Source organism: Polyodon spathula, chromosome 8 (assembly GCF_017654505.1).
Source record: "Polyodon spathula isolate WHYD16114869_AA chromosome 8, ASM1765450v1, whole genome shotgun sequence".
NCBI lineage: Eukaryota > Metazoa > Chordata > Actinopteri > Acipenseriformes > Polyodontidae > Polyodon > Polyodon spathula.
Window position 1 is genome coordinate 34,630,493 of NC_054541.1, and position 27,857 is coordinate 34,658,349.

A 27,857-nucleotide genomic window follows, 5' to 3' on the forward strand; every position below is an offset into this window, starting at 1 on the left:
CAAAAGCTCCAGAGGCTGATTGCAGTCACAGCAATCAATGTGTGAATCAACAGAGCCATCGCTTAACTCACTTTGAAGGAACTGCTAGTGACATTGTTCTTCAAGAAAGCTAAAAGTTCAAAGTAGAAACATAATTGCCAATCATCAACTTATGTATCGATGGCTTAGCAAGACGAGACGAAGCATCCAAAGATACCAATGGTCGATTTTTTTATTTTTTTTTATGAAACTGAGAGATATAAATACTGAAATCACAGAGCAATGTGAGACGCTTGCCCCTCTTTACTACAATGACCTGGACAAAACAGACCTAATTTCTGAATGTCAACATTCCAAGTATCACGTCTCAGCAGAAGCAAAAGAATCAATACCCATGTCCGTCCTTTATTCAAAGATAAAGACTGACCAGCTGGATTCCACATTCCCTCACAACGAAATTGCTTTGCAAATTTTCTTGTCTATGATTGTAACAAGGTGCGGTGGCGAACGTTAATTTTCAAAATTGAAGCTGATAAAAAATGAGAACGCAGTCGTATGGCACATTCAAGATTGAATTCTTTGTCTCTGATGAATATTGAGTCCAGTGTGCTTCAGGAAATGTACTTTTGAAAGGTCATAGGTGACTTTGCTGCCTGCAAATCCAGAAAGCGATGTATTTAAATCAGCAGAATACATATAAAACTTGTTATATTAGCACTATGTTGTGTTTTGGTGTACAATGCCATTTTGAAGACAATAATTACTATGTATTTCATGTTGTAATATGATAGGTCCCCAAGTTACACTGTGCCCTGGGGCCTCCAATGTCATTAAGACAGCTCTGGCAATAACCAATGTTCTTTGTTCTGAACCTGTTCCTGCTTTTTAATTTAAATTCTAAATGAAAGTAAACGGCTACAATGTCCAAACTTCCTATACACCTGAAGGTGACAAGAAATACCAAAATATGTATTTATTTATTAATTAGTCTCCCAAAACAATGGATTTGTATGAACCTACTTAATATTTACATAAACTATTTATCGAAGGCAGTTAAGTAAGTAAATCTATTATTAAACAACTTGAAATTACCTTACACTGGCGGAACAATGACAGAAATAAAATTAATTATCCAAAGTGTTAAATACATATTGCTTAATTCATGGCATTCTGTCATCTAAAAATAGGTATTTCATTTTTTTTTTTTTTTTTTTACAATCAAACAAAATATTTATTAATGCACAAAAATGGGTTTGTCAAATTCAAAATGTATCATTTTCTCTACTGTTGTTATATAACAAATATTCCAAAATATTTAAATGTTTACCTGAAAAACTGTCTAAATTATAGAATATTTTGTTTTTTTTGTTCACCTTTTAAAGACATTCTATTTTCATCATCAGTAAATTATCAAACAAAATGAAAACATAAATAAATGTAAAAATAACAACGGACATGAATTGTCCCCTTCTTGTACTGGACAGAGTGATCTTTAGTAGAAATATTTCTGATCTTTGATGCAGCTGGTGACTTTTTCATTGAAGATATTTTAAAGAAACTGTGCAGCTCAATGCAGTGTGGTCAATTGTTTACCAAAAGTCCACTAAACCGCCTGCGAGGTTCCTTAATGAAGTATAACAGGTAGTGCATCAATAAAGCAAACATTTGCTGTATTTATTATGAGACGTGAATTTCTACTATTTTTTCAGAAATGGGAATGTTCCTGAGGAACTACATATTACACAGCAATATCACATGGCAATGGGTAATTGTGAAATCAGTGATAACCATGAAAAACTATAGCCTTAACTATGACCGTCTTCTTAGTGTTTAGCAGGCCGAGGAAGGAACTATGACTTCCTTTATAAGGTAGGCTGCGAGAGGTTAATGTGCATGAAATTAGTTTCAGTTAAGAAATAAACAAAAATTTGATGTTGCAAAATATTATATGAGGCATGCTGACTAAACAGTAAGTAGCTTCAATGCCTTTTCAATTGCTTTTTTATATTTCCCTTTGAATGTCAGTGCTTACAATTATTCTGACTGGTTAGTTATTATCATTTTTCTCTAAAACTGTCATTACCTTGCTTTGACAATCCTGGATAGTAGTTACTATGTAAGCTCAGGAATCATTAATTACTTCTCAGTTATTATCATTTAATCACACAGCCTTCGTGTCCAACTGAATATTTCATAACTTAGAAGTACATAAAAAAATGGTAGCCACAAAAAAAAGACTACTTCAATACTGACTGAAGTTTATTATTTTATATTTTGTTTCTAACATCATCTAGTACAATATATTCAACTAGTTTAAAGAGGCAAATCAAACAAACAGATGGAAAATAAGAGTTTTGTGAAGCAACTGATGCATTGATATACCTTTTATAGATGCAGTCACATCATGATGACATTAATAAGACAGCAGACTTGGTAACCAAGGTAACAAACAAAAAGATTAGGTCAAAAACAGAATCAAGAAACTACACTGTAGGAAACAGCTGTGGACAAATGGTAAAATATGCAGAGAACCGAAGTGTGAACAATGCTTGTTCTCCAGCTCAGTAGTACATTTACACAATACAATCTTTCAGTGCTCTTTCCTAAACAAAAGAGTACTTTCCATTTTTACATTTTTAACCTGGATTTTTTTTTTATAGAGAATATTTATTTTTTAAAAAAGTATACCTTTAAGCCACCTGGCAAAATATATTTGTTTAACCCATATGTTGATGTTATCTTTGCTGTTGTAAAAAAAAAAAAAAAAAAAAAAAAACTCTTTACATAGTGACTGGAGAAAATGCATAGTGCCAATATTGGAAATGAGATAATTTTAATAAGGAATTGTATCTTGTGACTGTTCTGCTCACAGGAGATCAACAGCCAATAAATATACAGGGGAGGATAAAGTAATATGGTGTGAGAATTCTGCTGCGATAGCTATTACTTCACGGAAGTGTAAACAATATATATAAATATTTTATCATACCCAAGTATAATTACAACCATAGATATATGATCTGTTTCATACAGTAGTCTAGGAATCATTTATTTCTGAAAAAAGGGAAATAACACTGAAAACAAGTCATCTTTATTCTTGTGCTATTGTATATATTTAAAGGAGTATCTTAATGAATAATTATTCAATGAAAGATAAAGGTTTGGCCTACTACAGCATACATATCAACCCTACTGATTTAAGTGGTAGGCTACTGATTTTTAACCCTTGCGGTTCTGATTGGATACAAGAATTTAATCGACCAATCAAACAGCGGCAAACAGTTTTTGAAGGCATCAGCGAAGAAATGTGTAGGACTGATTTCTCAATCAGCCACGGTGGCTAGAAGATGTTACAAGACAAATAGGGCAGGATTTTCAACAGGTCGTAAATGATAACTAAAAAAAATTGGTATTTAGTATTGATTTTCAAGCGGTCATTATGCCTGTTTCTTTATTAAATAATCATGCTAATGTGGTTTCCAAAAATGATGTTGTTTTACGAAATAATGTTAACATCTTAACAAGCAGTGCTTCTTGCGACTATTTTTTTTGTTTGTGTGGGAATGTAAAAGCAAATCCGTGTTAATTATCATCATTTATGAGGAGTTCATTTGCACTTGGAAAAGGACGGTTTTAATTAACAAAAGAGCATATAACTCACTTTGAACGCCCATGATACAGAGAGAGTGTACAAGTTAATTCCTTACAGACTACCTAGTTCAACATTTGTAGTTTTAGCCTTTTATATACATGTATTTATGAATGGGATTTATTCACTTGTGGGGAGCATGACAGATGAAACTGAAATGGTAGAAATGACGAATGACTGCTTCCTCATGCAATTTGTCAAGGCAGCAACTAGAGGGGGCCATGCCTTGATTTATTCTTTTCAAATAACAAAGACAGAATAACAAAACAGAGGTCAGAGAACCATTGGCAAACTCAGATCACAACATGGTATCATTTGAAGTGCATTTTAAAACCCAAAAAGTAAAGACTTACAAGTCTAAAAAGGAAAACTTTGAAGGAATGAAACAAAGACTAACAGAAGTAGATTAGAGTAAAATAAAATAAAAAACATCCACAGAGAAAGGATGTAATGTTGTTGAAGCTGACATCCTTCAAGAAGTTGCTTGATGAGATTTTGGGACCAATAAGCTACTAACAACCAAACGAGCAAGATGGGCCAAATGGTCTCCTCTCGTTTGTAAACTTTCTTATGTTTGTATGTTCTTATCTAATGATATACTATTATTTGCACCCAGTGTACTGTTACTACCAATAAATTATCAATGCAACTGTAGCATATCTGGATACATATATTATATGACAACTGACCTCTACTGTAGATCTTATTTGAATTATACAAATAAAAACCCAATTGTAAATAATGAAATCTTGGTTTAGAAAACGGCATAGGTGATTGCAGAGTTGCAATGCGTCCTTGGCTTTTAACACCTGTGTCTAATCCACACAAGAGTGAAGAACAGGTGTACAAGGACGCACAGATCCACTAGGAATGTGATCAAGATCATTGACACAGGTTTTGCTTAAACGTATTTGTACTGTTCTCAGACTCCTCCCACAGTTAATGTACAACGGTCACTTTCACCTTCACATATTTGTACGCATATAATATGTTCTTATAATACTGTATGTATTCAGTGGGTACCAGAGAAAATACATGATTAGAGGAATTCACCAAACTATTAATTATAAATAAATTGTGTATTGGGTTAGAGTGCTAACGTAATTTTAAAAGCTTAATAAATATGTAAAGTGTTACATACATGGTATACTTGTATGATAACTAACAACTACAGACACAAATGGAAGTATTTATGTATAACCTACAATCATACATGCTAAAATACATACAAAAGGAGAAATTAAGAAAATAAATTCTAGCCATGGCCCCACCCCATCAAAAAAGGTATTCTTTTTCTTTTTAAACAGAAAAAAGATTGCAGAATGCCCATTAAAAGAGTTGTATATAGTAAGCTGTACAAAATAGTCCCTCGAATGAGGGTAAATGACTAGTGGGGTTTAATTAATTTATTTATTTTTAATCTGTGCGTCCGATTTCTACCCACACACCAGATAATTGTAAATCAACATTTTATATGGGAAGTGTTATAACCAAATGTACATTCTGGACAAATAAAAACCCAGTGCACAATTTTAAATGAAGTTTACAAATTATATACAAAATAGATATTCCCAATATTTTTTGCGCTAGTAGTTTCTATAACAGCAAATTATGCTTACATTCATTTTTCTTGATCTCGTTAACATGCATTTTGATTAACGAGTTCCACTTATCTAGTTGTTGAGACAGGAAGTGATGTACATGACCTGCGACAATTAAGCTTTTAACGAAAAACGTGTTAATTAACGACATCATCAACTCTATTTCAAAGCATTAACAAATTGATTTAATTAACAAATTTCGTTTGAAAATCACTTGCTACTAAAGCAATGTTCCTATACCGCAAGTTTGATACAATAATAAATCCTGCCCATAGGTTCTTGTTTCATATATATATATATATATATATATATATATATATATATATATATATATATATATGCAGTAATTGAGATGTGGCTAGAATGCATAAAATGAAATTCCCTTACTTTGTATTATTTTATATATTTTCTTTAGTTGTTGTATTGTATTATATATTTTATTTTCATTTAATATTTTCCTAATTGTTTTTATAGAAAACCACTATGTGTAATTCTTTGCCCAGGCACGCACCAACCTACCTCTTTTTTGTTTCTGAAAGATTGCAAAGTATGCTACAATGCAATCACTAGCACCCCTCCTCTTCCCACCAGCATGGCATCTCTGCTGTTTTAAGCACAGATTTATATCGCTGTGGCACTGAACACTCTCCAAAGAAGTCCCAGATTGCCTCAGTAAATATGCAGTAGCCTGTGTCGCACATTTATAGGCAGGAAATTGTGATACTAAGGTGTCTAACAGACAACTATACCCTAGGGGCAATGGAAAGTCATTCTGTTGTGCAGGCATGATGCATTAAGAAAACCTGAACCAAGATATTGTTAAAATCAATTAGCTAGAATGCTATTCAGGTAAGAGCCATTATCAGCCCACAAATGCTGCATATTATATAAAGCAGCACTAATATTAGCATTACAGATAACACGTTGATGATGAGCAGGCACATTTCTACACTGAAACAGACATACCATGGAACATATTTCTTATAATACAGAGGATTTATATAATGAAGATCGAACACTACTTTCTTTATATACCCTCAATAATAAAAATGCAACTCAATTTAAACCATTCTCCTACAGCTCAGCCCACTCAAGAATTTTAAAGGGATAAATGAAATTTTACAAAGACAAAGCTTTTTTGTCCACAGCTTTTTACAGACAATGTCAGTTGCTAATGAAACAAAGATGAATTTATTTTCAGATGCTGAATGTATAATTACAATGGTGCACTTCATATGATTATTTTATTTCAATTGTTAGAAATGTTACCATACTACATTATCAAGTAAGGTTTATAAAACAGCATATGCTTAAAAAATATATTATAAAATGTGAAATAAACATCTCTACACGTATGTTAACAGGTCTGGTAGTCCATGAATATTATTAACCAGGACCAGGATTAAAACCAACCTAATTCTTCATATACACAGACATACATTGAATATGTAATCAAATCAACCAACACATAGGTAGAAACACATTTTAAAGACACACTTGTGTTGCAACATATGCTGTTTATTAAAACCAGCAAATACCCTTTTGTGCCCTTGCATGCTGTGAAGATTGTTTTTGTAATAAGTAACTGATCATACAGATGAAAGAATCAGACCTTGTTTTTGAATTTTAGTCTAATTCCATCCAGGCCTTTGTTTTGGTCCATTGCTAGCTTGGCAGACTCACATCCTATGTGTAACGGGGTAACAAGTCCGAGCCACAAGTCCACCTCGTACGTCAGGATCACAGAGACACTCAGAGCTTTCCTCCTTTTGTTTTTACGGTACAAGCATTTATTTTCTTTTAAGTAATATTAAGCAATGATTCTCATACTAGTCAGTCCTCTCCATTTTTTCCCTTACAGACTGACAGCCTTTTAAAGGGCTAGCCACAGCCACACTTACTGCAACAATAAAAACACCACCCCAGAGTCAGTTACATATAACATTGTGCAACACGACTCATTGTAAACATCATGCCCCAGTGAGGGTGCTCCCTCACACTATACAATCATAACAAATGCCTTCAACATGCAGTAATCAGGTGTGGCACGCCTCAACATTATGTATTGCAATCCAATAGCAAAGACCCTCTGGTAGAGGTTTTATATTATTTTACACTATGCAAGTAACTCTAAAAGTATTTCCAGTGTCAACTTGTAACATATTTATAATAATAATAATTAAAAAAAAAACCCATAGATCTGAAACATACTTGAACTTTATAAAAGGAAAGTATAGCATCTTTTGTTATTTTCTCAATATTATTCTCAATAAACAGTAATAAAAAAGTATTTTTGTACTGTAAATACAATTGGGTAGTTCACATAAATATTTTGAAATGCTTCCCTCATAAAACTCTAAAATCGAACAGTACCAATTTGTGTATTTGCTGTATGTTGTCTTCCAGCTATTATTGAGACAGATGAATAAATGCAGAATGACTTGGTGTGGCAAAGTGCCCGCCCCTGTGTATATTTTCTGTTATGTGTTGTGTTTTAATGTTGGTGTATAGTCATCAGAACACGAGATATCTGCTCACCGTGTTTTGTTTAGTCCATTTTGTTTGTCTGTTTATTTTGGCAAATGTGCCGTATCCTGTTTTTGTTTGTTGCAACTGTTTATTTTCTGTCTGTCTGTTCATTTATTAAATGCTGAGCGATACCATTCGTTTTCTGAGTGAGACCATTCATGGTCTGATGTCACCCACTCTGGCCGTCTTTGTGACACATGGTGTCAGAACCAGGATTATCAGCACCCCCTAGACGCAGACCAGAGCAGGAACCGCAATTTCTTGTTTAAAATAAACAACAAAACAAAAAACCAAGAAAAACAAAAAAAAATGTCAGAAGATGCCGTCAGGCTGAGGAACTGGATCCGGGACAATGCTGGGCTGGAGGCACAGTCCATGCCCATAGCCATCCGGGTCCTATGGCTGATGGACAGGGAGCAATGGGAGGCGTACGAGAGGGAACACACCCCAAACACCCTGGAGGAAGGTATGGAGTTGGTCCTCTGCTAACTGAAGGCAGCTATAAATAGAACAGCAGCCCAGGTAGCAGGGTCTCCAGCACCCAGGCAAGGGGTCCGCGAGAGTCCAGCGCCCAGACGGGGGGACCACAAGAGTCCAGCGCCCAAATAGGGGGACCGCAGAGATCCAAAGCCCGAGAGGGAGCTGTTTCCATCTCCACCAGCAGAGGGTGAGTGCCTGCTGGTATCACTTTCCCTACCATCACCACCTGGAGAAGAGGAGCAAGTGCTTCCTCTGCCTCCATCACCTTCCTCTGCAAGTGAGGGAGAGCCGCACCAGTCCCCTGTAATAAGGGTAGACTACACGCTGCTCCCACATCCGCCTCCAGGAGACTACATGTCGCTCCCATGAGGGCATGTGTGCTTTGCACAAGGTGTGTGTGTGTGTGTGGGGGGGGGGGTATATGTGGCAAAGTTCCCGCTCCTGTGTATATTTTGTGTTATGTGTTGTGTTTTAATGTTGGTGTATAGTCATCGGTACATGGAATATAAACCATTCTGTGTAACACAAGTGTTTAAAATGTATATTTGTATTTAGGCATGAGGATTGCACAGCACATCACATGCAAGTAAAAAGTTATAATATGTGAGCATGGGGAATTGCACTTTATTAATTCACGTGCAGTTGTACCGCGTCTTCAATTGAATGATTGATTAGCAGTCGAGTCTCGGTACAGCTGCATAAAAGCAGCATGTTTTCACCCACTCGGGGTTGGGTGTTTGGTGAGTGGAGAACGGGATTGGAGACGGAGGTAATAATAATAATAATAATAATAGTCATTGTAGTCGTAGTAGTAGTAAAATATCTGCTCACCATGTTTTATTTAGTCCGTTTTGTTTGTCTGTTTATTTTGGCAAATGTGCCGTGTCCTGTTTTTGTTTGTTGCAACCTTGTATTTCCTGACTGTCTGTTCATTTATTAAATGCTGAGTAAGACCATTCGCTCAGCTCCACCAAACTCCACCTCTCTTGATGTTTATTTCCTGTTTCTGGTCTGACATCACCCACTCCGGCCGTCTTTGTGACACTTGGGCGGGGCATTTGTTTCCAGCTTTACATCTCCCACACACTTGCTTACTAAATATATTGGTCTCCCTGAACAGATGTGCACCTCTTATCTCATTTTTAAATCTGTCTTCAAATCCAACGACTGGGTGAATCTCATTAATCCAAATTACACTATATTGCACTGTATAGAGCTTCATCTAAAAAAAATATATATATATTCTCAGTTAATGGCAGCTCTACTGATAACCCCCAATTCAAATGTTTAATTTAGGTTTAAACATACAGTCAACCCTCTTTATACAGCCTGGTAAGGGCAAAAACGGGCAATAAGTGAGGATGGCATTATAGTGAGGGTCCAAAAAAACACAGACACACAATCTTCTATGTTTGCAATAAATTCAAACTTTTTATTTTTGTTAGTTATACAATTACAGTATCTCCAGGCCATTTTAATAAAACATTAATCTTTTTAAAAAACGACAGTACTAGTTCTTAACACAACAGTAGGTCTACTAGTGACGTTTAATCATCTTTTCCCATCTGTTTGAAACATACATGGTTACTTTTACGGAACAGTTTATACTTAAAATAAAAAAAATAAAAAATACTTATTTAGTGTCAAATCACCCTAACAACAATTCCACAAAAACAAAACCTACATTTTTTTTTTTTTTTACTGTACTGGTCAATTGACTGTAAAAGTCCTTTCACACTGAACGCGTCGCGTCAAGGCGTCAAAGTCCAGCGCAAATATTTTTTTTTGAAAATGAGTGATTTAAAACAGTAGATATTTCCGAAATGAAAAGTGTCCTTAAAGATAATGGATATAAACAGAGCTACAGTAAAGAAAACAAAAAAACTTTCAAGAATTGTTAACACAAAATGAAACCCGACGTGTTAAAAAAATACCCCTATCTGAATTAAATGAATACATGTATACATTTAACGTTTATAATGTTCATGTATATTTTACATTATTGATTTTTAGGACAGACAATAAATACATAAATGTCCAGTCATGAAAATGCTTATTTGTGGTGAACGGCATGAGTATAGAGCCCTGTGTTTCAAACACAAAATGTATCTTTAAAGTTTAAACTGAATACTTGTATCAAGTTTATTTTTTTTTAAGATTAAGAATTTCAGCTGTAGCCTACATATTAAAAATATGCAACACATTAATGGTTCTGGTCTGGTTAAAGTGTTTTAGCAAACCACAAGAAAAGTACTGTTGCACGTCTTGTGACTGTAGTTAAAAAGCGATGGAAGAGCTTGCGGGACCAGTTTTCTCGAAAAAAAGGGGAGCAAAAAACAAAGGGCCTCATGCACTAAATAGCGTTAACCAGTTTACCACAGAGTAAGCCCATTGCTGTGAGCTTTGTACACCTGTTATATTCACTAACCAGTAGTAAATAACTTTGCACGTGAAATGAATCGCGTGGAAAAAGATACCGTGTGCGAGTCACTTACATACAATTAATAATGGTAATCCATGGAAATGTATTCAAATTATCTCCCCTAATACCATAACATAAGGGAAGGAATTGATATAAAAACCATATTTACTTAAAGGTGCTAACTGTCCTAAGTGTCTCAGTGCATGTTAAGTTTACCGCTAATTGAAACCAGGCGGTGTCTGTCTAAATCACAATATAAATAGAGCAGACCACAAGTAGTGCTGTGTGGGAAACATGAGAAACATGTATATCTGCTTTCAGGTACTGTATTTCATTTTGTTCAAGATAAATGAGTGCCCATGTTCCACAGAACACTACAAATAAAATGTCAAATATAGGCTACCTAGGATGTATTTCGTTAGTTTTGTCGATTAAGAGGGCACTATTTTAACATATGGTGTTGTAATACTGTACATAAAAGATGACTGGATGTGAACTGTTTTACATAATCATTTCCTTTATTCCGATTCCAAACATGTTGCTTTCTCAATGCAATATGCATTGTAGGGATAGACAGGGCTGTATAAAATCCCATGATGTACTGTATTTTTTCCATGATGACGTACTGCCAAAATGACCAAGAGACTATTGTGCTCTTTTAACACATGAATTACACTGAATTATTTCTGCCCTGAAAACATTTGCATTTTTATCATGGAAAAGACAACAGTTAGTAGGCCTACTGCATAAATTGTGACTAGCCTGTGCAGCAAGTCGAAATCGCCAGATATGCAGCTGTAAGGTTAGTTTCTTAAAAGAAAAAAAGAACAAATAAACTGCACACTTGCAATCCCTTAAAAGAAACACATTTATATTTAGTCAACATATGGGCACTGGAGTACCTTCAAAATAAACCAGAGGGGGATAAAGGTGAACAAACAGATATTTGTTTTCAGTTAATTATTTTCTGTTTCTCCACTTTGACTGTCTCAAAGCAAGACATTCCCGGTGTTACACAGAATTCTGTATCTCTGCATGATTCTATGCCTGTGCAGATGCAGTTTTTCAAAGCTGGACGTGGATGCGCGATATTCCTGTGCCTGAGTCCCGCTGTGTTCTCAAGCACTGCCATTGAGTTCTGCTGCAGTTTGCAACAAACATTGAAAACGACCAAACTAATTCTGTAGCAAAATAAAACAGCACATTTAACACCATTGATTTTCTACAGTACATCCAGCCAAAACCCTTGAAAAAAAGTAATCTTAAAAAAACAGTATTTTTCTTTTAAAACACATTTTAATTTTATTATATGCATAGCGATCTTAATCTACACAGGTGTCAAATCTAAAGAGATTCAGGTTTGTATGGAGATACAAAAATCTGCATAACACCGGGCCGCCTCCCTTTTTCCTATGGAGACCCACTGAAGATGCAGCTGACAAAGTGACAGCCGGACTAGCTGTCCTTTTGGAGTGCCCATATACTAAAATAAATGGTGTGTAACACGTGCTATGATGACTGGCAAATGAATCATTTAGCTCGCCTTATTCGTGCATATTACTATAGCAGTGAATAGACGGACACACCTTCCTTTTTGTGTGCAGTATGGTTTTCTCTTACCACACAGTATTTCAGGTAATTTACCACTGTTTAGTGCATGAGGCCCAAAGAGTGGGCAGACAGTAAGAAATATAAAACCATGGAAATACAGGCTGCAAATGCAGTTTTTGGAGCAGGATTCGGAAACAGGTAGAGAAACGTAAACAGTCAGAAGTAGGGTAATTATTATCATTATTATTATTATTATTATTATTATTATTATTATTATTATTATTATAATAATAATAATAATAATAATAATAATAATAATAATAATAATAATAATAATAATAATACAATATTTTTGGTTGTTTGCGTTGTGCTTTTTTAAAAATTTATTTTAACTATGGCTGTTTAGGTAAGGAACAATAAATATATTATTTAATAATAATACATCTCGACTTCTTGTGCATCACAGGTGCATCACAGGTTTACTGTTTCTTGCATTCTAATGCTCTTAATGCCTTTGGTGTGAAAGCAACTTAACAGCGTCAAAATATGCTAGACGCTGACTCTTTGATGCGACGAGCTCATTGTGAAAAGACCTTAAACCTGCTGAATACTATCCGCCATTGAACGATGCCATCTAATTATTTCATAAAGCAATTTAAGCTCAACAGCATTCTTTTTTAAGCAGTTAAAAAATGTATATGTAAATGTATATGAATATGTACAGACAAACACTTTTTTTAAACAAAAGGTAACAAAAAAAATCAAACTTCTTCGCATACTTTTTTTTACTGTGGTTTATAAAAGTCACTTATTTTAGACTGTGTCAAGCCTTTTTCAGGTTAAACAAATCGACCCGTCCCATCAAGGTTAGCCATTTGTTTTTATCCATTACAGTGTCTCCAATTGTCCATGGATTAACAGTATGCCTCACTTAGGCGAGAAAACATTTGTGAGGTCTTACTTTCTTATTTTCATATGCATACATGCAGATTTTTATGCAGTTAATGCAGTTAAATGTAGGGTCGCCATCTTAAGGTTTCTGTTGTGAGAGTGTTGATGACATTACTATAAATGTTCAGTTAACAACGAATTAGGAAAGTGAGTCAAAGGTTAACTGCATAACTGTTGTTGTAATTGGCCATGATTATTTCTCTGGCACTAAAATGAGGGAAACTACAATGCTTATATTTACTTTTGCTTGGCTTGTGAACTTGGTGGATGGACAGTGGGGTGGCGATATAATGGGTAAAAATAGCACAGTTTTTAAATTGGTGACATTTGTTTAGAGAGAATAGCTGGCAGTATGCGAGCGTGGCGTTAGAAAGGGGGCCGGTATAATGCAGGACAACTGTACTTTCCATACACAGTGCTTGATTCTTTATAGATTATCTCTTCAACTCAGTAACCAAAAGGGGCAAGCCATCCCACAAGTGCATTTATCAGCAGCAAGGCTGTTAGATTTGAGATTTTTCAATGGTAATTATCTGCTTATTAGTGGATACCAAGATATTTAATAAGCAGTACGGTCCGAGTTAATGGAGCAAAATTAGAAACAAATACACCACCCCAAACAGTTCTGCATTTATTCATCTGCCCCCGTGCTTAGAGAACTACAGCCTTCACAGTATGATATATGTTGTATGTTACTTGTTTTAGAAACAGGTTCATAAACATAAAAATCCTTTCTTTATACAAAAGCATTCATGTTACCACAAATGTATACAAAGCTCAATGGAATAATACAAAGCATTTCTTGAACACTCTGTGAGGGCAATATGTGAGTCATTTTAATCAACTGCATCAAAAACACAGCAGTACCCTGCAGCAGGGTCTAAAATGGCCATCAGAATCACCAGATTACAATATGATAGAGCATTTGGTATTCCCTGTTGCCAGTCACAGAAAACACATTGAAAATCCTATCCCATTTCTCAATACCCCAAATCCAACAACCCTGCCCACACCATGATGAACTGTACCAAATGCATGTGTGGGTCCGGTGGTACTTCTGATTAGCAAATTTCCCCATTAAGGCATTACAACAAATGGTTTAAATACATATGTAACACACTGTACCTTTTAAATCTAAAATTAATATTTTCACCCACTCAAAATTCACAAATGTGGTTAATTCATGGTTAGGTTATGTCAACACTAAAATCTTGTATACTTTACTTTCAGTATAAGGACCCCTAAATGCACACTGTGTTAATGCGTACATCAGACAGTGAAACAAAAAGGGAGCAATGTATATATAAATTATTATTATTTAACAGTAGATAGTAATAAGGGTGTATAATACACATATCACACACAGGTAGTGGTGCAAGCTTAATATAAAGGTATACTGTGATATCCTCTATTATTTTCTACAGTAAGTGGTTGTTCTTGTATATTGTTTCATAATAACATAAACAGGAACCGCTTGCCTATTCTGACATCAATTTTTTTTTTTTTATCAGTCCAAACAGGGTGGTAAATCAGTAAAATGTAAATGACTTGAAGGTGGTATAGTTTAGAATTCAACTGAAATAAAGAGTGAAAATACAGCGTAGACATTTCAGCATCAGCAAAAAAAAAAAAAAAAAAAAAAGATGAGTAAACCCATTAACAGTTTCACTGTGCCTTATAATATGAGATCCAGAAGCATTCCTTTGCATTAGCAGCATGTGTACTAGGCTATTATTATTTCCTTCTGAACCAGGGCTCATCCTCAGAGATCTTAATGTAGGCTAATATATTAGCAAGCTAGTTTATCTGAAAGCTACTTTACACACCACTGATTCAGTAAGAAAAAACCAAAAAAAAAAAAAAAAAAAAAAAAAACCACACTGTAAATTCTAGAATTATAAAATAAACCAAATCAGACATACTACAGTATATACATAATACACAGCCTGCTAAACAACAAAGGGATAATTATATTGTCCCACTACTCTCTTAAAAAAAAAAAAAAAAAGCATCTTAAAGCTGATCCTTTGTTAAAATCCTCCCCTTCGTTATGAGCAGCTGTTGCCTGTACTAATCTTAGCCTATAGAGCTTTAATAAAGGATAATAAAACAGAGCAATTAAGAAGAACACCATTTCCTTTCTTCCTGGACCCTTTTATTGTCTTGCACCACACATTATATTACAAATTACACAGTACACAGTTAGACTAGTGCCTAAACTACAGTATTCCTGACAGTTTCTCTATTCAGGATGCACTGCCCCACAGTCAAATTCAGTTTGATGCTAAAGTAGAAGTTTATTGACTACATTCTTCCATAGTTTAATCTCATGTGCTCTCTATAAAACAAACATTGTAGTTTGTTTATGTTGCCAAAATATATGTTTAACAGTAAGGACATCAGCTTCTTCTTCTGTTGAAACTGTACTGACAACTCTCTACAGGGAACATGAATAGAAGTGCTTTATACATGGGCTTATAATGTGCATAAATTATATATATATATATAATATATATATATATATATATATATATATATATATATTATATATATATATACATATATGGTACGGCACTTTTATTGGTTGAGTATGGATTTAAATCAACACTCTATATATCAGGAAGTATTTTGTGAAATAGAGACATAATTTAAATGAATTAAACACAATTTTGAAATAAAGAAAAGTAAATACATTTGATTAATCTACAACATGTCATGTGTTCAATTTTAAGAGGAGAGGGACTAGCACAGATGAACACAATGAGGAATATTAACATATATTCTAAGATTCTCTTTTGTATTGTATAATATACAATCTCTGTAGAACGGCACTTAAATGTTGTATATGCAATTCAAAGATAAGACAAACATTTAAATGGTAAGCTTTCATATACGTTTTGAACTATAGTTCTGTAAATTGTTGTATTTCTATATTTAAAACTGATAAATTAAACTGTGTAAATCCTTTTACTTATTTGTGTTAAACATACCACTACGTATGTTTACTGAAATATATACTTTCCAGTATGCTATCAAAATAATATTTTGTAAAGCCCAATAAAGGGATCATGAGTGTTAATAAAAAAAGTGAAGTTAAAATAAAAATACAGCCCTGACAGGAAGTACCAACCACACACAAGATAAGAAATGGTGTTTCGTTATTAATGTGTGGAATTGGTGACACATTTCCTATACAGTGCACTTTCAGTTAAAAAAAAAAAAAAAAAAAAAAGCAGAAACACAGATGCAGGAAGACACCTAGCTATCCTCAGAATTACTGCAATTCAGAAGAGGATATCAAACTTGACTAGTTTTGGATTCCTATTTTAATTTCAAAGACCTAGTTTTGGATTCCTATTTTAATTTCAAACTTAGGCTTAATAATAATAATAATAATAAATAATAATAATAATAATAATAATAATACAGATGTACATATTAAAACTGACAATCACATATTTTAAAACAGCAAACCTCAAAAATAAAATTGCCTTTTAAAATGATTTCAGAAATATAATATAGTGAGCTGTTTAACAGAATGCAATATCATGAAAGGATAACTGTTTTTCAGCTGTGGAGGAAAGACAGTTTCTAAACAGCAATTGCTTGTTCCTGCACAAAAGGGTCATGCTTCTCAAAAAATAACACAACTTGCCTTCAATAAATTTGTTTAACTTGAATAGGTGATGAAATATGAGACAGCCCACTGCCCTGCAGAGTTTAAACAGAATTAAGTCAAACTGTAGGGCCTGGTAATTTGTGAATGGTTAATGAAAATGGAGTGCTTCACAGCAGCCGCCAGAAGTCAAACACATAACTGTATAGCTTAACATTGTACTGTAGTACACTGTTTTCATGTGGGTTAACCATAACAGCAGCCTTTGTAACAGTACCCTAAATCAGCACCTCTGATATCAGCTCAGTATCTGTCAAGACTGTAGGCTTTTAAACTCATAAACATAGCCAGCTACAAGAAAGACCTTGCTAAACCCTACCATTAAATGATCCACATTAGAATTACAACTTCCAGTCTTATTTCTGCTCTACCCACAACACAAATCTTCAGTAAGCAGAAATTAACAAAGCCTACCTTAATACTTCCCAGCCTTTCATTGGATCCAGATCGGAAATTATAGAAACCATTGTTAACTAGCAGCACAGGGGGGTGGAAGCCTGAACAAAAGCAGTGAGTGCTGTACTTCGTCTGCAAATGACAACAGCCCAGTTTAACTCGTCCTACTTCTCTGGCTGATAAGCACTTGTCATAGCTTACTTCCGCCCCCAGAATCAATCCTGCACTATATTGCTTTCTAACCTTGGCTTCATTTCTCTGCCCCTACCTTTTAAAGCCCACATAATCTGCTCCAACTGATCAAATGTGACCTTTATCTTAGTGTATCTCACTTCATCCCCAGTGCCACTCTCTGTGAAATCTCTCTTTATTAACACCGTCCTCTGGCTTTCTTTGTGGAATAAACAGAGAAACATCTAGACTTTAGCAGCAGCAGTATTTCACAGATCACAAAAAAGGCTTATTGTTTTCAGTTGGGCAGTGTTTTTGCTCTGGAGTTTCACTTCCTTTTTTCTGAAGATTTAACAGTTTCATGTTGTGTAATCTACCTTGTTTATATATTTATATTTTCTCTTAAAATTATACTATACTTTCACTGATAGATGCTTCTCTGTCTTCTTTCTCCTTCAGTGTTGCAGATATATCATGTTAGATTGTTGTCATGGCAAAACATTTTTGTGTTCAAATGCTGAAGAAGACTATTATACTTTCCTAGTATTATACTTTCCTAGTAGACTGGTCTAATTTTACAAAAGTTGAGTTTTCAAGTTCTTGTTTTATGTTTTTTTATTTATTTATTTATTAATTAATTTTTTTTTTATGAACAGCCCCGTTCTGTTAACAACATGCAAACTGTGCCAGTTAACACAACCAGGAAGAATACCCTTTCTGTTCACCACAACAATATGACTATTTTTTTTTTGGTACCAGCAACAATGGAAAAGCATACATGTGTCTGTATTTGTCTGTGGACAGACAGTGGTTATACTGCATTTTACAGTATACTATACAGCCATCATACAGCATATATTAAGAGCATCACAAAAAAATCCCATTTTAGTTTCTGCCCGGCAACCTCTAAGAAGGGGTTATTTTTAAGTTGTAGACCTTTTAGCAGTGTTTTTTTAAAGCTACAGTATAGTTACACTTAGGCCATTTGAAAACCCAACTTATAAACCGCACCAAAATGAAGTCTACCTTTTAGTGGAAGTGCCAAATCATATCAAAGATGATTCTATGACCACATATATATATGTAAGAGTGCCCCTTGAGCACTTGGAAAACCATGCTGCCGACCTCTTACACAGTTGCCACTTCCCATTAATAACAGGTCTTACAGAATGGAGATGGCACTGCTTCCCCTCAGAGGTTTTTTAGTCATAACGTCAGGAAGAATCGGGATATCGGCATGGAACCAACAAAATTGTGTTCTATTATGCTGTAAGTGGATTCAATTCAATGAAGCAGAACAGTCGGGTTATCTCATTATGAACTGACTGCTCTGCTCTAAGATAAAATAAACTGTAAAAGGGTTAAAATGTTTGATTTCTTAACTGTAAACAGAGAGACAATGAGAGGAGCTGATGAGACTCAGAGCTTTGTTTGCCTTTATGTTGAGAGAACAGCCACTCAGTCAGTAAATATTTTCTCTACTGTTTGGGATTCAACAATTCTCTGTTATCAGTTTTTTGTTAATGCATTTTGGTGTTTTACTGTTATTCTCCTGTTTTTTCCTCATAATTTAGGATGTCCAATTATGTACCCTCACCAAAGAGTTCAGTAACAGAACCACATTGCAATTTAAAATGTCTGATACAATTTTAGATCATTATTTTTGGAGAAACAAGTGGCACTGTCATCATTGAAAACCCAGAGGAGACTCTAGAATGACACTCTAAACATTACTTAAAGGAATTTTTTACAAATTCACTGTCTGGGTGGAAGACATTGCCCCTAGTGATCATTTTTATAATAGCCTCATTACATAAAATCCACTTTGTTCAGGCTTGCTTGTGCTAGAGACTATTAAACAAATATAAATAAATAAAAAAAAAAAAACTATTCAGTGGGTATACAGCATTCGTTTAAGCCTTTTATATTTTTCCAGTAGGATCGATCACAGCATCTGCGATTTTGGTCTCTTTTACCTTTTGGTCATTAAACCACTTACAACATTAAAGTAGTTGAAGGTGTTACTTTCATTTAAATACACATTTCATTAAAGGCTGCAAAGCTTTTAGATTTTTGTTCTTGTTAACAATGAATTTGTTTTACATAGTCTTAGATCAGATTTCTCTTCTGTCCTTGAGGCTTAGGAGCTTACCTGATTCAGAAACCACTTTGAGATCAGAGAAAGCCATGTCTTACGTTTTTTTCTAATCATCTTGTAATTATTTGGTAGACTGATAGTGTATCAAGGACATTAACTTGCAATTTGGCATTGTTCCCAAGAGAATGGGTGAATATATGTGTCATTTAAAATCAGTATCACTCACTTTTTTTATTATTTAGTCCAAGGTCACTCCTGAACTGAGAATGTGGACCTAATTTATAACCTGTTTTAAATTAGTGCAGTGTTTTTAAAGGGAAAAACAATGTTAACGTTACAAAAAGATACAACTAAACTTAGTGTGATGGGTTCAACTAAACCCTCTTGGTATTTCTATGTAAATACTAAATTTAAGTTAAAAACAATCTTATAATTATTATTAGAACAGTTATTATTTAAAACGCAGTGTAAACCATCACATACTATATTCCTATCATTGAATATATAGTACAATATTGCGTGGTTGAGCAATCTACTGCACTGGTATAGATAATTGGATGTGTGTGTTTTTAACGCTATTTAATTTTACTTTTCTTAGGATGTACAGTACAAAACAGAGCTAACTGAGACAGTATAAGTAATTGAATATAACTTAACATCTATTTAGCTCACAATGCTATTTAATACAGTACTCAGGGTTGTGCAATTCGTATCGCTCGATGCCCGGAACAATAAGATTTGTGTGGGGGATAAGTTTGCCGTTATACTTGTCCGTTGGATAAGTAGTTTGTATTTATTTATTTTTCCAGTGTTTGTTCTGTTGCTAGAAAGATACACTGGGTATATTTTTAGAGAGCCACGCAAGTTTCTGAAAACTGAATTGTGGAAGTCTAGCACCTACACACATTTTTAAAAGTGTTTACCTCCCACCCCTATCACTTCTGATTGACTAGCTGTGGGAAAAGCTGATCTTCTATTTTGGTTACAAAGAAACCTAAAAATGGCTGCCAAGAAAGCCTCTGGCAATGCACAGTCTAAACGTTTAAATTTAAGGTATTATTTACGTTTTTTGCAAATTAGCAAATAAGTGATGCTGCTTTCCTTATGCATGGACCTGACATTTAAATTCAGCAGGTTACAGCAACAACAAAAACACCATAGTCGTTAAGGTGTGCATTAGAAAAAATTGTGTTGTGTGGTCAAGCATGTACAGTACCAGTACTATAAATTCAATTATTTATTTATTTTGTTATTTTACTGTTGCTAACCTAGTTTGCTATTTACCATATTTACATATTGTACAGATTTAAACGCTCTATTTAAAACTGTTTTTTTTTTTTTTTTGTTTGTTTGTTTTTTGTTTTTTACTAGATTTGAACATATTAGTTATTAGGACAAGCACAATCCATTGATTTGTGAAACAATTTAAACATGAATATTGTCAAATATGTTTATAATGATAGAAATGAAATGCTTATATATGAGATCATCTGTACAATATGTTATTATTTTAAAATAAAACCGACTGTAAATCTCAGTGCAGTGTGTTTATGTGTTAATTCATTTATGTATTTCTTTTTAAGTGAGAGAATGTTGTCCACCACCCCCCCCCCCCCCCCCCCCCCCCCCCCCCAAAAAAAAAAAAAGCCATTATGGTATGAAGCCAGGATCACCCTGCTGCAGAGAAATTTGACAGGTTACACAAAAGTCATTTTAAAATCTGCGGAAGCAGTTATAACACTGAAAGAACGTCAAGAAAAATCAGAATCCCACAAAGCAGCAGTAAGACTTGGCAATGATTTTGTATCTGTGATGCAACAAACTGAAACACCTGTACATCAGGAGTTGGATTCAGCTTATATAGAAAGAATGGAAAAAAACAGGCAGGAGCTATTTTTATATTTGAATAACTCCCAACAATTGCTTATTATAGTTGTACTCTTAGTATGTTACTTAAATTTACGAGCAAATGTGTTCCAAACTGTACTGAAAGGAACATTTTCTTAAAGTATGTTATAAATTTGTTGAGGTCAGGGAACCTTTTGTGTATCTTGAAGAATTTAGTGAACCTGTCAAGTTACAAGGCTAGATCTGCCCCTGTTAATCACTGATTCTGTTCACTGTTAAATAAAACCAAAATCCTACAAATTATATTCTACTTCTAGGGGTTCCTGAGTGGCACATCTGGTAAAGGCACTTCAAATAGAGCACAGGATGCATCCTTTAGCCTAGAGGTTGCCAGTTCAAGTCCATGCTCCTCCACTGCTGACCATGGATGACAGCTCTCAAGGGGTGGTGCACAATTGGCTGAGCATTGCCTTAGTGGGAAGGGTTTAGGTTGGCCAGGGTGATCTCTGTGCACCAGCAACCCCTGTGGACTGGACTAGCAGTGAGCTGAGCCTAAAATAATTGGCTGTTTTAAATTGGGAGAAAAACAGGGTAAAAATAAATTAAGAAAAAAAGTTACATTCTACCCTTTTGTGCAATGGGGAGAAGGATGAAAATATTTTTAGATCAGATATTTATATTTTATCTTTATATAATTTTTTTTTGTCCCTTGGACAACATTTTTTTTTTTTTTTTTTTTTTTTTAATTGCACACCCCTGCAGTACAGGTAGAAATTCAAGCAATTTTTAGGTTGTAACAAGATTTTTTATTTTTATTTTTTTAAACAAAAGGCTTTATCAAGATACAGTTTATGTTTGTGTGTGTTGAAGGGTATGTATATAAATATCAGTTTGCACAATATGTTATAGAATTATTGCACAGGAACATCTAACATTTGAGATTTGTATTTTATTCACAGAGCTTGCATGACTAAGAAACTTTCTCAGTCAGATAAATTGGCCCTATAAAAGGGTTTAGGGTTGGTGAAAACCTGGTCATGCTTGTTTAGCTGAACATTTGAATTACTCATCTGGCCAAGACAGGGATTAAAAAAAAAATGAAAAGAAATGAAAAACGCAAAGGTTGCAGTTTCTAAGGAAACTATTCTTTTTCAAAAGCATACACAAAATAAATAAACAGAAACGTTTTAATTTCATGATAATGAGTAACAGACACTATAGTGTGACATACCTGTAATGCTAGAGAGGGGTTAATTCATCAAAACTAAATCCCTTTTACAATAGTTTGATTCTTTTTGAAATACATGAAAAGCCAAGCAATTGGAACATAAAAAAACAACAAGTAATGTTTGGTTCCAAGGTAAATCATTTTTATATTTCTTGCACTGTATTTCTAAAACAGTACAAAGTAAATCCATCTTTTTTATGCACAGCAGGACATGCACAACAAAGCACAGGAAGTCTTTGTGCTGGTTTTTCTCCAAACAAATATTGTGATAGTCCTGTCTTGAAGAGAGCATTTGAGGCCAGAGCAAATGAAGGTACCCGATCAACAATTACCGTGGGTGTTTTGCATTTCCTTTTGTAGTTTTAGGTGATTTACATCATCTTTCACAGACTTTCTCTTTTCTTTCGGCCTGGTTTCACTTTGTTACAAAACATCTGCAGAATAAGAGTGTGGTTGTGTGTGATACATATAGTAAGCGTTAGCAAGACTAAATGAGCTGCCTGTTACCGCATTGAAAATAAAGGATTAACAAAGACAGATGCCGATCTGTAACCTTCAGCATTGCAGGATGCTAAGGCTTATATTTTATTTGTATGGAAGTGACACCATTTGGATTAAACATACAGCATATGGTCTAGAAAGACAGGCCAGCTAAGAGAATCTGAATACTGAGCTTAAGATATAAATCACCCTATCCCTAACTGTAATCGAGAGAATGTTGTACAGTTGTACATTGGCCTGTCTTTCTGCACAAGGTAATGAGCATGGCCTTACTGGGTCCTGGTATCAGGTGAGTTTGATTTTCAACTACAAATATGAAAAGTACAGACTTATTGCTGCATGCAAAAATATACCATAAACAGGAAAATGTGTGGTTATCGGTCACCAGCAGGGTCCATTCAAAGCGATTGCTTTCAACAGATGATAAAAGTAATAAGTATATATTTTTTTTAAACACAAAAACACATTCAAGAATTGGAATGGAGAAAGGTTGTAATTTAATTCTGCTGGCTCAGGCAAGCAAATTGTTGTTGAATACTAGATTTACAAAGCAGTGCATGCAGAAAAAGTAAAGGTGTTTCAATGCTGTCATAATAATAATAATAATAATAATAATAATAATAATAATAATAATAATAATAATAATAATAATAATAATAATATTTTTTTTTTTCAAGTAACAGAAACATTTTATGAGAAAAACACTATATAGCACATGGTAAATATATTTTTAAGAAAGTCACTTCTCCACTTGTTGTATTCTGCTTAAACACCAAAGTAGTCATGAGTATAACAAATGACCAGTTTCCACAACAGCCTAGATATATAATGGTTTTACATGCACTATATGCAGAGTAAATTTGAGAAAGACGTCATGCATTGCACATCACCATTGTGTTTCCAAATACCACGGTAATAATTAGAAATTTTTGAGAATCTTGCCCTATGTAAATTAAACACTAATTCACAAAGTAAAGACAAGGTGCATATGAGAGGAGCTACAGTACAATTACACGGTAATGACTTCTTGAACAGTATATACTGTATGCAGCACCCTGTAACAAGCAGATGTTATGTTGTATCACATAACAGTAACTAAAAGGGTTCATGCATGCAATAGAAAAACTTAGCCCAAAGGCATTATAGAAAATGAAAATGATTCCTTGCCTGTCAAAAGATTCCAACACACCTGTCCTGAAACTTATTCTCTGCTGTTTAACAGCAAGTACTGACAGTGCCGGCCACTAGAGATTTACAAACCCTTGTTAAAGTTTTGCTGAATTGTCAATTATGCCTTTTCATCAACAGAGCCTTCTGAGTTTAAGCCTAGAAAGCATTCATATCATCTATTTTGGCCAAAGTATGTGCAAATATAACTGAGATTCTTGGTCAAGTAGCAATGAGTCTGCCCAGGTCAAATATGCGCTGCAACACAGAAGATGAAATCTAGAAAAAAGAGAGAAAAAATGCTTTTTTTTCATGCAGATGTGGCCTCATGAAAGCCGTTTTCTCAAAACGAACTCCAGGAGGTTATTGTCTAAATAAAGCCTATCTCTTACAGAGTGGCCTCAATTTGGGAGTCCCATGTTAATACGTGATAAAAAGCCCTGTACCTTTTCTTCCCTTTTTCTTAAAAGCAGCAACACCAGCTTCTTCCCTATACTGTACCTACTGCCTCCCCTTTTCAGAAATGACTAATTGAAAATGCATTCCAGTCCTTTCAACCAGCTTTGCCCTCCTGCAGAGGCAGTGCTCAGAGCCAAATGTTTTAGTACTGGCAGAGGTAGTTAAACTGGAAAACTGTCAGTCTTCCAAAATTATTGTTTTTTGTCCATTTGGTGATAAACTCATAAGTCATTCTTTAAAGAAAAATAGTTCTCATGAAACTAATCTTGCAGAGAACAACCAGCAAACATGGGCCCGACAAACGCATTATTAAACTCTGCTGAACTTTGCTAAACTCTTTACAGCAGACACATGCTTTGTTGAGTTGTAGATACTGTAAGCCTCATCTGTTTTTAATTTCCAGACATTCTTTTTTTTTGTACTGTTCCTCTCCCCAGAATTCAGAATATTTTATGCATCCATACATACGACAGAAAAATGTTTAGCTATAGTATTTCCTCAGCTTAATCATTTTTCAGTTCCATATTTTACCAGCCACATGAATGTTATACAAGCACTCAGACTTTGGTTGGAGGAAGGAATTCCCAGTTCTGTTCATTACTGTGGATGAGGAATCATACGATTTCTTAATAAAGTATACATTCTGGATCCACTGAAAAACATCAGTATGGCAGCTTTTTTTGACAGATATAGACCAGTTCAACCTCTTCTCTTCTGTTGTTTTTAGAATGGCTTAGTTTTTCCACTGAACTTGCTGCTCAATAATTTTGAGCACGTTAATAAACTTGACGTTTACGTCTTCTTGTCCTGACAAATTTTACCCCACGTTTGGCAAGTTGAATAATTTGTATACTAGAATGTAACTGAAACTCTGAATGAAGGCAATAGATGAAACTTTTCTTGACTAAGTTTTACCTTTTCATTTATGAACGAGTGTTCTAGAAATTATGGAACAGACAGTAAAAAACTCAGATTTATACTGCAGCATAGAAAATGCGACTGTTGAAAATATATTTTGTCAGGATGTTAGATTATGCTGTATTTTAAATGACTAACATATGAACACATTCATATGAACCTACACTCTTTATAAACTAATAAAAGGGTATACAAAATAGAACCACATGTAATTGGCTAAACCTTACCTTTATTAGTTTTATTTAAAAATATCTATAAATATTTTACTTTATTTCTGTTAAAGGGTAGTTAAAATATAGTAACAAGCAGTTATTTGTTAACATCTATGTAGTTTAAAAAGTTTCCTATAAAATAAAGCATGACTCGATATGATCATTTACCCAGAACTTGACATTAGGAGTTGGTATTAAATATCATAATCTAAAAGTGTTACTCACTAGCCTTTTTCTTTCTTTTTTGATCATACTTTCAACAACAGAAAATAATAATACATGTATTATTAAGCAGCAGGTTAAGTGGTCTGTCTCAGTGCCCCAGCATTAAAAAGGTCTTTGTTTTTGACAGCTCCTTGATGGCAATGTTAAGCTGTACTGTGGTCTGTACTATAATTTCAACATTTTGTATACCATTTGTGTTTAAAAAAAATATATTTTTTTAAAATGTCTAAGGATGTGTCTCAATACAAAACAAATCTACTTTCTAATAAAGGAAGTAATGTGTCACTGGAAAGGTCAGTGTGCTCTTCCAACTTTCAATTTAAGTGCTAAGAATGAAAACTGTACAAGAGCTTGTCACTGTGCTGACCGGACAAAGCTTTAGAAATTATAGGACTGGTTTCTCAAAGCATTTCCATTGACCCTTGTTTAAAAAAAGCCAGAGGCACATTGTCATGTTCATAAGTTCCTATAATGATGGGACCCCTTTGAATTACTATGACCTTCAGTGATTCAGTTCAATAAGAGGTCAGCCCCACATTGTAATTGTTGTTTATCTATATATATATATATATATATATATATATATATATATATATATATATATATATATATATATATATATATATATATATATATATATATATATAACACAATTAACAGAAATAAACTGTATATACAGCTCTAGAACTGGTTTAAAAATGAAAACCTAATTTTAACTTTGACCTTACACAAGCATCTTCAAATTATGAGGGGGGGGGGGGGGGGGGGGGGGGTCTACAGTCTCAACACTTAAACTCAAAATCAATTATTGTAAGGTGACATTGGTTTTATGTTGGGAAATATTTAAGAAAAATATAAAACTGAAATATCTTGCTTGCATAAGTATTCAACCCCCACACATTAATATTTGGTAGAGCCAACTTTCGCTGCAATAACAGCTTTAAGTATTTTGGGGTAAGTATGTACCAGCTTTGCACATAGTGTCGGAGTGATTTTAGCCCATTCTTCTTGGCAGATTTGCTCCAGGTTGTTCAGGTTAGGTTAGGTTAGTTGGACGACTTTTGTGAACCGCAATTTTCAAATAGTGCCACAGATTCTCAATGGGATTGAGATCAGGACTTTGAATTTGCCACTGGAGGACATTCACCTTTTTGTTCTTGAGCCATTCCAATGTTGCTTGGCAGTGTTAGGTTTGCACCACACATAGCACTTTGAGCTTTGGCCAAAAAGCTCCATCTTTGTCTTATCTGACCACAAAACCTTTTCCCACATCGCAGCTGCGTCACTCTCGTGCTTTCTGGCAAACTCCATACCTGCTTTCAGATGGTACTTTTTGAGTAGCGGCTTCTTTCTTGCCACCCTCCCATACAGGCCAGTGATATGCAGAGCTCTTGATATGGTTGACTGGTGCATCATTACTCCACTCCCAGCTACTGAACTCTGTAGCTCCTTCAAAGTGATTGTTGGCCTCTCTGTGGCTTCTCTCACAAGTCTCCTTCTTGTCTGAGCGCTGAGTTTTGAGGGACGGCCTTTTCTTGGCAGTGCTTGGGTGGTGTGATGCAGCTTCCACTTCCTGATTATTGATCCAACTGTGCTCACTGGGATATCCAAACACTTGGATATTATTTTGTACCCTTTACCTAATATATGCATTTGTATTACTTTATCTCTAACTTCTGTAGAATGCTGTTTGGTCTTCGTTTTCCTTCAGATTCACAGCCTTACCAACGATCCTTCAATGGTAAGGTAATTGTGTCCTTGTTTGGGCAATTTCTTTCATCGGTGCAAACTGGGAG

At 34.6% G+C, this 27,857-nt stretch overlaps 1 protein-coding gene across 7 annotated transcripts in view; it reads right to left on the reverse strand.

The window, feature by feature from the left end:
• The window catches only part of LOC121319852 (CUGBP Elav-like family member 2), a 168,107-nt gene that overhangs the window by 133,959 nt on the left and 6,291 nt on the right, over positions 1 to 27,857 (reverse strand). For 2 of the 7 annotated variants that reach the window (XM_041257730.1, XM_041257727.1), the window contains exon 1: positions 17,253 to 17,655. The exons of 1 other annotated variant lie outside the window; for it this stretch is intronic. In XM_041257730.1, the coding sequence (XP_041113664.1) occupies positions 17,253 to 17,305 (53 nt within the window). In that variant the 5' untranslated portion in view covers positions 17,306 to 17,655. Of the gene's footprint in view, positions 1 to 17,252; positions 17,656 to 27,857 lie in introns of those variants that run through there. 4 more of the 7 variants (XM_041257733.1, XM_041257734.1, XM_041257735.1 and 1 more) reach the window with 4 other exon arrangements.